Source organism: Brachionichthys hirsutus, unplaced genomic scaffold, assembly GCF_040956055.1.
Source record: "Brachionichthys hirsutus isolate HB-005 unplaced genomic scaffold, CSIRO-AGI_Bhir_v1 contig_328, whole genome shotgun sequence".
Taxonomy (NCBI): domain Eukaryota; kingdom Metazoa; phylum Chordata; class Actinopteri; order Lophiiformes; family Brachionichthyidae; genus Brachionichthys; species Brachionichthys hirsutus.
This window is the reverse complement of record NW_027180446.1, coordinates 86,168-100,605: the sequence shown is the minus strand read 5'-3', so window position 1 is coordinate 100,605 and position 14,438 is coordinate 86,168. Positions and strand designations below refer to the sequence as shown.

Below are 14,438 nucleotides of genomic sequence, written 5' to 3'. Positions count from 1 at the left end.
AGAATGTCCCCGTCATTGCTCCTACTATGACGTGGGCGGCGGCTGCAGCTCAAGGGGGCGTGCCGGCGTGTTGCCCCTCCCTCCTCTCGCAAACACGGCGCCGCCGCGCGCGCCGTCTGAAAACTTGAGTCGCTGTCCGTGGTGCTGGAGTCGCCTCCTCCGCCCGCCTGCGATGAGACCGGCGAGCCTGTGAGCGGCGTCCTTCTGTCCGCGGCCTCTCCAATGCCCCCGAGCTGCCCCGGGTGCGATGGGAAGCGCGAAGGGCTGGTGGATCTAAAGCCCGAAGACGGAACCCGTCACAGCGCGACAAGAATGTTTCCGACACCGCTTGTTGCGTACTTTCACCGGCTCAGCGACTAGGCGCACGTTTTCAGCGGAATTCCAACATACTGTCGAATATGAGCCTCCGCTATTTAGTTCAAGCATAGGACGTTCTGCGTTTTAACCTCTGAGGAGCAGCGAACCCCGAAGAGACATGGCTCGCCTGCTTGTTCTGCTCAACTCCGCGGTCCTGTTGCTTTTTGCCAGCGACGTGTTCTTCGTCGGAGCGAGTAAGTGTCGCCCCTCGAATCAGCGGATAAAAATCCATTGGGCACTTTACAGCCCTTTAAAACGGAACATTAGTCGTATTAAGTGTGAGTAAACGTGAAGAAGTCACTGCTGTGTGTTATTTTTATTTTATCTTGGCACCTCATGCATTTCATTAAATAATTTATGAAAACAAGACGTTGTTGAAAATATCCTCCGTCTGTTACATTTAAATGCATTTAAATGCATTACAGTGAGGATAAACCTAAATCTAAATCTAAATAAAACAATCTGACCTCTTTTACAGTAAGAAACATGGTAATATTGTATAATGGAGATCACCAGCAGCAATAACCACATTCATCCAGCCCTTCTCCATTATGTGAAGACATATTTATGGAACCCCTCACTGTGGGGTAAAATACACATTCTGGCATATATTCACTTAGAATAACGCACAACAAAAACTGACGCAGATCCAACTCCGCTTGCAGTCAGACAAAGCATCAGTCAAAAAACAGTTTTTTGTTAAGTATATGATTTAATTAATTCGCAGAATTCATTTTGCATTCTTGGAAGCTTCAGACTGTTCAGGAATTGTTCCACATCTACATAACAGATATATTCTTTAGCTGTATCTGCATGCATCTCCAGTGCCTCTGTCTCTTTTTCTACCCGTCTACCTCGATCAGACCTCCTTCACTGCTCAAGGGAACTGAGACCTACATGTGATAGAGCCCTGAGATTATCGAACTGGCACTGCGGGTGTGCTCTGCATGTCAAATCCGGAGGTATTCAGAGCTTTTGATCTTGATGGAGCTTTGCAGGAAGAGCTGCTATTAGACTACTAAATATAGCAGTCATAGATTTATAAATGATAATCAGTTGACTTAATTACCACTGGTTCTATGCATGGTATAAGATGATGGGATTCACCGTGCCATGGCATTCAGAGGAAGGTCTCCATGGACTGTGACTCATGGTGAGGTCATCTATCAACACAGCAGGGAAAGCATTTCAGTGAAGCTGAAAGGTGGTACATTGAAGAGAAAATGCTTTGATATTTTAGCAAGTGTTATCAAAATGATGTAATGGTGAATGGTATCTTATAATAAAGCCATTGTACCGGTATTCACTGAAAAGCTTCTCTCTTCCACGAGAAGCCAAATGTTGTTTTTTTTATTAGAATTGGTGAAACTGCAGATCGTAAAATCAGCATAAACAACAATCTTGTCCAAACAGTCATGAATAATTCAAGTCTGAACTGAGGCTCCAATATTTAAATGCTATTGCGGAGAAATCCAATAAGACCCAGTGTTTCCAAGCTACGTATTAAACTCACAGAATGTACTTTTCTTGCTCCAAAATCACAAGAACAAATAGTTTAATTACCTGAAAGTGGGTGCCAATATTTACCTTCACACAGATTGAAAGCGAACCTGCTAGAAAATGAATTCCTGAGAGGCTTAATCAGAGCGTTAGGTAGTAAGCAAATGTGAACTGGAGTTTATTGGACTGTTTTGGATGCTTGGGCTCATATCGTTCTTCAAATTGGCAATATGCTGTTTGTGAACTCGGTGAACATTCTTTACAGATGGATGTTTGTTTGTTTTTATTAGAGCCGAATCCAGCAGTGACAATGTTTGCTCAAATTGTCATGATTTAATCTACAGTTACATGGAAAACGTTCACAAATACAGACAATTAGTTGGCTAGATTTTATTCAGCACTATATTTTATGTCTGTGTTCTGTGCCATTCATGGTTGTCTCTCAAACAGTAAAAACCCACTTTGACCAATACATTTTGTGCCACAAATTCTGAGTGTAAACACTGAGCTCATAAATCCTCCTTCTAGCCTTCCCAAGTTTTGGATGGTTGAGTGACATTAGACTGCATCCAAAAAGCTTCAGGGCTTTGGTCCCCTCTGGTCTCGCTGCTCTTTCACTGGATCCTATAGATTGAGGAAATGGGTGTAGAGAGTGTGCATAAAGGACTACACAGTAAATACCCCAACAGCAGGGAAGCTCTGAACTGTATACGAAGAGGATTTAACCACGCATGTATCCATCTACTGAACTACTTACTGCTGTAGCTTCTGCACTGGATATTGATGCAAAGAAGGCATAAAGTCACTCATCCCACATGGCATCACATCTAAGAGACAGACATGATCTCAGTGGGATTGAGCGGTCCTCAAAAGGAGTCTGGTAGCACGGCAGGTGAGCACTTTTAGACTTCCCATAATCAGGTTTTCAGACAAATCCAGATGAAGCTACTTGAATACTCGCTGGTACATCAACATTCAAGGCACTTGTTGTGATTTGTTACGTTTATTTGTAAGATGTCTATGCAAGTCTATTTCATCTGCCAGGGAACCAAGACATGATTAGTATTAGAGAATATTATATTACCAGCCGTCCTTCATGCTGTCACCGGCTCAGGCATAATTGAGGCTGAAATATGATCGATAGCACAGGAAGTCCGAAGCCAGAGTAAAACAGCGGTTTGCCCATCAATGAATTATTGATTGATGCACCTTTGAGAAGAGGGCGCAGTTGTCAGCACCATAACTTCAGATAAATGAATGTATGAATGAATGAATGCACCTTTGAGAGTTTGATTGAGTTGCTGGTGAACAACAGTGACCCTGTAGGACCAAATAACATAACCTCCTTGTTGGAGGTAATAACCTACATGTGCTGATGCCAAACACTAAAAGACAGCTATATTATTCATAAACACAGACTTAATTATTAACCTCAGGTGGCATCAAACTAAACACAGAAATGGCTCTTGGAAATTCTAATGGCGATGAAATGCTATGTGGTAAATTATGTTTCTGATCATTTCAGCAGGTGACATAGAATCCGGTTGTTGTTGTTTTTTGACTCATGCCTCACTTTTCTATTTCTGTTTGACGTGCGTCACCGTCGTCCAGACGCGTGATTAAATGCTGCACAGGTTCTTCCACTGTGCTAAATCCAACTACTTGACGATTAAAACATCAGCAGTAAATTTCCGCTGTGATGCTAACTATACATAAATCAGCTGTATTATACAATTCTGCTTCATAGGCAAATAGAGCGGAACATAAAACACGCCGTGTGACTTGTAAGCCATTCAGAAAGTCGCTGCACTTTCAACTATCTTGGTGCAATCTGGAGAGCTTGTGCGTCGCTGGGCTTTGGCAATGATTCATCCTGGCAGCGTACCAACGCAGCCAGAGGGTCTTATTTGTTTGCAGCAACGCTCACTCCCGCTGTGATCTATAGCTGTTTGATTTCAGATCTTACATAACACATTCTTTGGAGTGAGGTTCCCTCTGGAGCACGTGGTTAACAAATATTGAGGTATCCACAATGACAATGCAGAGGAGAACATCAAACAGGCCAGAAGGAATCTGGACAGTCGGCCTTCGCAGCATTTGTACTAGAAAAATCACGGTGTCTGTTGTTGGTTCAGTTGACAACAATCATTATGAATTTTAGACAGAGACCCCGGTGGGACTTTCAGTTTGTGTTTCCCAGAATCTAAAATTATTTCTCGTTAGCGCCACTATTTCTTGTTGTGGATTTGTTTCGCAATTAAGTGAAAAATACACACTTTTAATATTTTTTTCCCCTCGTTCGCCGCAGCTCAAAGATCAAGGACACTATATGTGACCTATCCCCCACCACCTACTATATCCTGACCCAGTCGCGAACCTAAAGAACCTACCAACATGCCTATGTCTGACCTTCAGCTCCCTGTGTTCATAACGCCACAATGACTGAGAGAGGGATATTGATAGCCTCATTTTATCTGAGGGTCTTGAAATTGACCTCAATGGCACCTTTAACGTGGAACACAGAGACCGTCGCTGACTGTCTCCAAGGTAAAACGGGAAGAAGTGCAAGAAGACAACCGGTAGGTAAGGGTGAGAGAGATAAAAAGTGATACGAGCAGAGGATTGTCGGAGGGACTGATACTAAAATCATTGATAACTGCTCCCAATTCTCTTCTTTTGTCTTTCATCTTCTCTCGAGTGGCCGTTTTAGCTGCAGCATTGTCCAGTACATACCCGTGCCTGTCCTCTCAAACAACTGTGTTATGGTTTATTTCTCCCAAAGCTCAAGCAGTTTGAAATACAAGTGCTCATTTAAAATCATAAATTTAAAAGCAGCTGTGAACCTGTAATTAAAGCTTCGCGAGGCGTAGTGTCTTTTATTTGTTCTGGTGACGTTCCCATAAGAAACCTTTTTATTTTTGGGGGGTTATGGTTGGTCACAACTGACAATTCAAGACCGTTCCACCCACTTGACTCTCTCAACCTGCCATCACATTTTTTCTGTGACAACACACAAGGTCCATCAGTGCTCTGTTAACCACAAAAGCCCTCAGGATGGCCCCCCCAGGTCCCGATCTGCCCATCGGACTGAAGAGATTTCTAGGCGTCTGTGAATCCGTAAGGGGCCCTCGATAAGATCTGTCACCCTCTGTTCCTTCTGGCTTTTGCTTTCCAAGGCTTTTATCCAAGGCTTTTGCAATCAGTGCCTACAGTCAACCGAATCGTGATAGCTGGCTGCAAAGAGAATGGGTGAAAAGGTGTAATCCTGTCTGGTAGAAAGAAACATGAAAGAGAAACTGGGAGGGAGGAAGGATTTGTGTGTTGTATAAAGCCTGGGGTCCCATCCCATTGCTGAATTTTGAGATTACAATTAATTTATTAAGTTTTTATTTACCACTTTAAAACCTGCTCTGTCGGGAAAGCTGGATTCCCACATGCATTTGAGGACACTGGAACCCAGATAATCTAATACCCAAAGAAGTGAGTGGATTAACACCTCAGTTTCTGTTTCTTCTCCGACAGACCGGCCACCGGCTCCAATCAATGTGTCCGTCATGCATCTGAAAGCAGACTCGGCAACGGTATCCTGGGAGGTTCCAGAGGGAGATATAATAATTGGTTTCTCTATCTCACAACAGGTAAATCCTAATGTAAATCAGTGACGCTGTTTGGCAGGTCACCAAAAAAGAATCACATAAAAAAAGTACGATGCTTTATTTTTGGCTGCAATTTGTGGTTTGACATTTGGCCTTCATCTTGTCCAGCTGAGACAGTATTGGCACCCAGCCAGGAGGGGAAATGATCAGTCAATCTTTTACTATGTCACATGTCTCGTCTTCCTATGGACAATATTGGGAACTGATGGTGATTGGTGATTGAGGGAATATTTTTTGGGTAATGAAATCATAGAGGTTGATCGGGGAGCTGTTTCGAGGTCAGAAATCACCTCGGAGTATATCATGCGTGTCAAGCATGTAGAATCATATGCACAGGATCTTGATGGAATGAAGATGTGTTTTCGCTGAACCTTGAACGGATATTCTTAGCAAGGCCTTAAAGCTTAGCTTTGCATGCAGGAAAGCAGACTCTATCTTGGCAATAAAAATTGCCACAGCCCATTTGTTAAGAGAAAACAAGCGTGCAGAAAGAACGCACCGAAGTGCTTGAAGCATCCAAACTAAAAGATTTCAATGTTCAAAATAGGAAATCAATTTAAAGCTAAACTTGAAGGACAAAAAATTTCATATGCTGATGTAATCATGCTTGCGATTAATGCACCACAAAACTATGAACCTCATTCTTGGCTGATGAGTTGTTTGTTACAGACACGTATCTCTCACAGTGCAATTCAAGGTGATTTGTGTTTTTTGTAATGGCAGTTTAATTATGATATCTCTCATCATTAATGGACATCATCAGGCTTTTTAAAAATCAGATGTCTATGTCAAGAAGACCCATTAACATACCGGTAAGTGTGAGACATCTGGCCCAAAGACACTTGATTAAGTGTAAAGAAAGAAAGAAACCATCAATGCAGGCTGCTTTATAATGTTGAGGAGTGATAAGTCATTACTGCAAGATGCACTCAGAGGAGATTCAAAATATCCAATAACAGAATTTTATATACAAACGTGTCTTCCTCAGGGATACACTCCAACGATAAACAGATTGTGTCCTGCATTCTTTTAAATCCCCAGAGGCAAGAAGGACACATGCAGCGATTCATTCGGGAAGTCAACACCACCAGCCAATCTTGTGTTCTGTGGGACCTAGAGGAGGAAACAGACTACATAATCCAGGTCCAATCAATCGGCCTCTACGGGGAAAGCCAAGCCAGCAAAAAGGTGCATTTTAAGACCCTCAAGAAGTCTGACCTCTTCCCCTCCAACAGCTCCAATCAAGGTGAGCCGCTTTGAAATGTGGGCGCCAATAATTAAGCTGCAAAAGATTAAATATAAAGAGTGTTTATGGTTTGCATTCTCAGATGCCATTAGACCTTTCATAAATCCATTACAATTAAAATAATAGCTGGAAACATTCATTCTCATCCAGTCTTAAAAAGGCCAAATCCAGCGATCAACCTATCCTGTTAAGTATCATTAGTGCAGCCTCAAATACAGGTGCTATGTAGCTAATCCATAATGCTCAAAGACTATTGATTGGTAGTCATATTAGTATTGAATATCCCATCCAGGGTGCGCCTGTGTAGTTCCAACAGTGTATGGCTGTCATATCGGCTCTATGAGGACCCACTCAATGGAGTGTTGTCAGGGAAGGAGCCCTGATCCCTTGATGAGCTGAACATGGCTGTTTGAGTTACAAAAAGAGGCAACCAGGGAAAAATTATAAGTGATTTTTTGGGGGGGATAAATACATATTTGCTCTTTAATGTGGCTCTGTTGTGTGATAATGTAGTTTGCGGATATGTCAGGCTTTGGATGCACAAGCGGTACTTGTTAAGTGTGTTGATGGGACTTGCACACAATGAAATAGTTCCATTTAATTGTCAGGTATTGTGTTAGTTTAGAATCTGTCCTCAAATTAAGATATTATAAACTTTGCATAGTTAAAAGATCTGTCAAATAGCTAAAGTTAAAATAGATCTATCTATTATGCAATTTTTTTTGAAATAGCATGGTACAACCACAGACCTTTTTCTAGAGGCACAAGCAAGAGCAACCCATTACAGATGCTTTTCCTGCTGTTCAGTAAAGCCTCTTCTGAATGTTGAATGAATTTAAGCTCCTGGACTTAAGAATGAGGTAAAGTAAAGTTTAGTGCTAACGTAAGTACGAATAAACCGAAGCCTGCTATCACAGAGTCTCTTTGGAATCTCTATGTGCTTGTTGAAGGTTTTTTTTTTTTTATCTCCTCCACACAAATTCATTATTGACAGACCCTCCAAGCGTGGATGCAGGCATGCTTGTCTGAATGCATGCAGCTCTATATCACTCTGGGTTTCTACTCAGGATGCCGAGACACGCTCTAAGACACTTCAAGATAGTGTCAGTGCTGCCCGAAAGGGCCGGAGGAAATATGAAGACCGTGACCAGTTGAAAATAAGTTTAAAAGCTCTCAGCAAAGATGGTGAACGAGCTTTTTCATTGGAAGCCGTACGAAAGAGTCAGGATGCAGCTGTATTATTCATCCATTCTTATGGGATGAAGTCAACGTATCTTACATTCTTACGCTTTGCGGGTCGCAGGCGTTGCTGGAGCCTCTCCCAGCTTGCTATGGGCAGAGGCAGGGTATATGTTGAATGCGTTGCCAGCGCATCGCGGGGCCGCACACGTAGACACACAACTGTTCACGCACACACTCATACACTATGGACAATTTGGGGTAAATTGCATGTTTTTGGAATCTAGCGTTATAAATATCAAACATGTTTGCCTATTACTGGGGGTCCCTCTGTGTCCAAAAGCAGATCAGGACCAGACCCACGAACGCCTCAGACTACCAGATAATCTGTACTGAACATCACGACCGACCGACGTTCCTGAGCAGATTCCTTCTTCAGTTTCAGTTTTACGAAGATGCTAATTAAAGCAAATCTAGGGGGGTGACCGATCACTTGTTCATCGATCCATAACTCTGAATTTGTTTTTATTTATTCTTAAGGATCCGTTAAGCAGCAGAGAAACATGTTTAATAAGTTGAACAGTTTCTTCCAGTGCTATTAGACAGGAGGTATTGCAAGAATAAATCACACAATCCGTCTGCGACACCAGCGTAGCACCTCTGGTCTGTTGTTACAGTTTCCTGACACACTCCACAGCCACGAAAACATCCCGCGGCTCGGGCAGAGCAGAGGGAAGATCTATTAATTATCTCAACACAAATTCCTTGGCACTCTTCCAGTTGCTCGCATAGAAATACAGCTGCAGATTTACAGGTTAATTGGACATTCTGCGTACTATTAAACCTGTTGAGTCAAATGGACAAATACGTAAATACACATTATTATGTACATACATTATTCCAACACTTCTTCTTGTAGGTTATTTATGCATAAACAATAAATACTCTACCAAGCCCTTGGACAGACAGGAGATCACAGGAAGCAATGTCCTGAGATTATGAGGAATTTATATGGATTATGGATCCTGATATCAAGTCGAGAGTCTATGAAGTCCAACATACATGGATTAGTGTCACATGTGCAATCATTGATCATCATTTCAAAAACTGGAGTCACTTTGCACCCAGGCCGAGGACCTGTTACCCGTGGAAGCAGTTTGTGTAATAGTAGCCAACAGCTAATACAGACAGCAAATTTTACTCAACTTCAAAATAACAAGCATGGTTATGTGATCCTTTTTTTTATATACATATACGAAGAGTTTTATTACAGATATTCGACTACTTGTATTCATTCATAATCCCCATTGTGATATCCTCCCCTCCCCTCACACACCAACACACACTACTGCACTAAACACAGTCGTATAATTAACCCCATTTCTTTATAGCCGTGTAAAGAGAGCTGACTGTTGGGCATTCAGAGATCTTGAGTCTTGACAGATTGATTCACTAAAAGAGGTAATTTGGAAGAGTGGACCTCTGGAAAACTTCCACCCAGCAGGTAAAGAAAGCATTGGGGGCATGGAAATAGGGCCATAAATGATGCAGTAAAGGACGATTAATGCTGCAGTGTTCACCTGTGTGAGATTCATGTCCTCCGCTGGGTTTTTTTTTTTTTTAAATAGCTTAACAACCATCAACCAGAGGTAAAATCTCCTGACAGAAGCGATTGTGATCAAGCTCTCATATTTAACGAGACAGATTGTTGATTCAACTCCACAGTAATGTCTGAGACCACTGCTTGCTCTTTTGGATTGCATTTTACACATATATTGTGCCTTTACTACAAGGATTAAAAAAAAATAAACAATATTCAGCACATCGTATTTAGCATTTTGTGTTGAGGATTCTGTATTCACAGACAGAAATCCTCTCTCCCGTCTCCTAGATGACCCCACCGTGCAAGGCCTGGACAAGTCCCGGCATCTGCAGACAGGAGAGATGATCATAATAGTGGTGGTCCTGGTCATGTGGGCAGGTACGTATAAAAGCAGAATGTTTAACTCATTCAAACATATTTCCTCAATCTTACTGAAATGTTGGAAGAATATTTTGTATCCTCCTTGTATAAACATCGAATTCCTTGATTTGTTACTGGTTTTAAGATGCCGTGTCATTTAGAAAACAGATATTAGCAACTTGAATTTAAACGTCATTTGCTTGTGTTTCCAGAAGCCTCAATCGAATCCAATCAAAATGTTGCTATGAAACGCTTTCTGAATAATAACCAAGGACAATTTTCTTGACTTCAGCCTTTACTGTTGCATATTTATTCATAGATAATTAATATCATAGAAAAGTACAACTTACTGCAAAGATTAAAAGCCATGCAGAGAAAGAAATATGACGTCGCTGGAGTTCAGCCTATTACACGAGAAAGTGCAAAATAAAAACTCCTCGTCCTTTGAGGTGATGGAAGAATACAATTTCATCAAAGGTTATTAAAAGGTTTATTAAAGATCCAAGTGATGACCGAACTTCTCACACTATCTCTAAGGGACAGTCCAGCCACCCTGCGGAGGAAGCTCATTCCGGCTGCTTGTACCCACGATCTTCTTATTTCGGTCACTACCCAAAGCTCGTGACCATAGGTACGAGGGTAGAATCTCCCCCCCGAACCTGGAGGGTACTCCCCACCCTTTTCCGGCTGAGAACCATGGCCTCGGATTTAGAGGTGCTGATTCTCATCTCGGCCGCTTCACACGTGGCTGCGAACCGATCCAGTGAGAGCTGGAGGGCACGGCCTGATGAAGCCAACAGGATCACGTCGTCTGCAAAAAGCAGCGACCCAATCCTGAGGTCACCAAACCGAACCCCCTCAACGCCATGGCTGCGCCCACCCTGCCGAGGGTGTAGAGCTGGTCTACAGTTCCATGGCCAGGACAAAAACCACATTGCTCCTCCTGAATCCGAGGTTCAACTATCCGACGGACCCTCCTCGCCAGTACCCCTGAATCGACCTTACCAGGGAGGCTGAGGAGTGTGATCCCCATATCGTTGGAAAACACCGTCCCTACCATACAGTGTTGCAAGAAAAACTGGTCACACTGAAGAAACTGAAAAGTAGGAGTGAAAGAAGAGAAACACCTCATGAGATGCTCTTAACAAACTTAATTTTATTAGTTCAGCTTATTCATTTTGTGATACATCATGCATATTTTCAGGTTTTTTTTGTTTTTACTTCATTCATTTTCCTCTATTATTCCTGTTATTTTCCATCATCTGAACAAAGATACCGGTAATTTAATTATAAAGCCACTGCCGTTTCTTTGATGCAACGCAGCGATGCTTCTGCAAGCCAGCTGGTTACTTCTTAAAGTAAAGGCCCAACATGCCAACAAGCTCGAGTTGTTTCTTATATCTTTCAGAAATGTATGAATTTCACATTAAAACATTAAAATAAGCTGCGGTGTAAACCGTTTAAAAGCAGAATAATTACTTGTAATTACACAAATGATTACAGCACCCCTACAGCGAATGAATCTCTCTCCTAAAGTTACAAAGACATGTAGCTGCTAGATTGCAGAGCTCTTACAGGATGCACGGATATTAATTCATCCATTAAATTGATTGCACATACTCCCCACAGCTGTCATTACCAGAAGTGCATGTCAGTTTCTGAATATTTACTGATTGCCATAGACAGTCACTGAAGGAAGGAAGCTCACTGTGCGCATACCGTATCAATTTAAACCGGGGAAGAACTGCATCTGGGCCATGACAGAACAGAAGGAAGCAAACTGGAGAATTCCTTTTCTCCAAGTGTTCAGATAGCGTCCTCCCTCGGGAGCAGTGTCCCATTATCCACATGGCTTTTCAGTGTGCTCAGTCAGAGGCCATATTGACATACGAGTTAAGAGTTGCTGCCTCATGACTTAATTACCATCCTCTTTTATCTGTGTGTCTGACTGTCACTTCCCTGCAGCCGTTATTGCCCTCTTCTGCCGGCAGTATGACATCATCAAGGACAACGACTCCAGCAACAATAAGGAGAAGGCCAAGCCATCGTCTGAAATGAGCACACCGGAGCACCACAGTGGAGGTCTGCTGAGAAGCAAGGTGAGCACAATGCCTCGACTTGGAGTAAGGAATAGCAATCGATGACGCCAATGATTCTAGAGTGTCAGTAAACCATGATGCAGCATGCCAACAGAAACAGCCACATGGAACCCAGCCAATACATGTGTGCTTTTACTGTTGAAACATGCTTCAGTATCTTCTGTCAGGTAAAGCATTGATGTTTGGTGTGTTGAAGGATGCACACATGCAGTTTTTTGTTCTGCATTTCTACATAAATTCTGGTTGATGGCATTTTTCCTGGTGAATAATAAAGGGACTGCATCCAATCCTTTTGCATTGCCTATTTCCATGAAATGCAGTCACCGTTTGGTACTTTCATAGCTACAAGATCCACAACAAGAAATGTAAACATGATTAATAGTGGAACGCAGGCTCTGGTTTCTGGCACCTGCTCCAGGTAATGGAAAACAAAAACGATACCATGTCCCATTCTTCTGCATGAATTCATTGTGTTGATGCTCGATCAATGGCTAAGATATCCCATCATGATAGCAGGTGTTCGCTTTATTAAAGTGTTAGACACAGACTGATCAACTAATGATATGAGGACATCGAGATGCGAAATAACAGACAGCAATTAATACAACAATAATGATTTTATGCTATGTATTAGAGTACATATTGTTCAAACTGTTGTTTAAATCTATTGTTTCCGTTCATATATTTAAATGTTTTTAACTGATTTCATCGACAGATCTATTAATGAACATGAATAAGTAAAGACACCTTCTGGTGCCTCATCCAGTTTTCATGGAAATCCATCCAGTGGTTTTTGCATAGTCCTCCGGACAAGCAAACCAACAAACACAGATGAAACTGTCCTCCTTGTCGGAGGCGAGAGGGTTCAGATTAATCTTTATGTATTCTTGACCTTCTATACTTGACAGTAATACCTTTTATCCTGTTCAGAGAGGAATTCTTGTAAGCAGCCCTGACGCGATCATTCAAAATCGCAGGATCCTGTCTCCAACTACCGCCTGGAGCAAAAGAAAAACTCACTCACAGACAGATAAAGAAATCGTGGACTCATTAGAGCTAAATGAAAAGAACTGATAGGATGCGTAGATAAAATAAAATAAAAAAGTCACTTAACCCTTGATTGCCAAACATATCATATTTGATACAGATGGCCTTTCAGGATTTTGACCCTTCTACTTCAGAAGTTTGATTCCCCCCCCCCTGAAAAATCAGGTAGATACAAGCCAACACATGCATCTGCATTTTCCATGAAAACAATTCAGGATATTGCAAAAGTTACATAAATTAGAGCACTTGTAAAAAAATATGTATAATTTTTTTAGACAAATTTGTCAGAAGCTTCCATTAAAGCCTTATTATAGATGAAATAGAGATTCAATATATCTCACAACTAAAACCTCCTGCTGATATGATGGATGCATATTAAATATGTTGTTGGTACAGAACAGAGAAAAGATTTTCAGGCTTGACAGGACTAACAATTAATTTGTCTTCTATGATCAAAGTTTTTGCAGGAAGTAATGCAGTAACTGATATTTCTCTGCCTTGTCTGTTGCAGTTTCATCCGTCTGTGCCGTCGATCAACATCATTGAAGTCTGAGACTTTAGCGTCTCTTCTATCATTAGTGCATCTCAGAGCTGATGAGGAAGACTCACACCAGCTCGCACCAGTGAACGAGGTTGGCGAAGGCTGTCTTCATAGCAACGCACATGCATGTACAAAGCATTTTAGAAGAACACAACACACTCTCAATCTCAGCCACAAACCCGTCTACGCAGACGCACACAGTACTTTAGCAGCGACACACAGAAACTCCTGTCTCCTGCAGGTTTTACTAAAATTAAATTAATGTTAACCTTTGGTGCAGTTAACATTGATGTGTTTTCCAGGTAAGCATTGCAACACTCAACACACACAGTACAATAACTTACAACTCTGGGAGGCCTGTCTTCATGGCAGTAAAGGTTCAGCGTATTTTTTATATCAGCATGTGCATTTAGACGCCTGATCACCCCTTATAACCAACTAAGCTTTAAATAAACCAAATCCTCCCATTGCAAACTGTGTTACTATGTCATCGGATCATAAATGTATATTATCTGTATGTTGCAGACAAATTAGTATTAAGGAGAGACGTGTAATGTATGTATTTGAAAGCTAAGCGTAGCCCGCGACCAACATGTCATGTTTTTTTTATTATTGAGAGTCAACGACCATTTTCAGCATAATATTGTATTTTTTTCATGTTTCCTAATCATTATATTTGTACATATTTCATTTGTCTACTGAATGAAGTTGCATGCAGGTCATATGCCTGTAAGAATTGTATTTTGATGTGCATTCTAACAGATGCCAAAAATGAAGAAATAAACACGAGTGCAGAACGTGAAGCGACCGTTTCCTCCTGTCGCCTCTTTTCAGTAGCGAATGCCATCTT

General features: G+C 41.6%; 1 protein-coding gene across 1 annotated transcript; it reads left to right on the top strand.

Moving 5' to 3' along the window:
• The first annotated feature begins 475 nt into the window (after positions 1-475).
• On the top strand, positions 476-13,600 carry LOC137914965 (fibronectin type III domain-containing protein 4-like). Its single transcript, XM_068758447.1, has 6 exons — positions 476-551; positions 5,380-5,495; positions 6,555-6,759; positions 9,830-9,919; positions 11,867-12,000; positions 13,559-13,600. The coding sequence occupies exons 1-6, from the start codon at positions 476-478 to the stop codon at positions 13,598-13,600; spliced, it is 663 nt and encodes a 220-aa protein (XP_068614548.1).
• Positions 13,601-14,438: the final 838 nt, after the last annotated feature.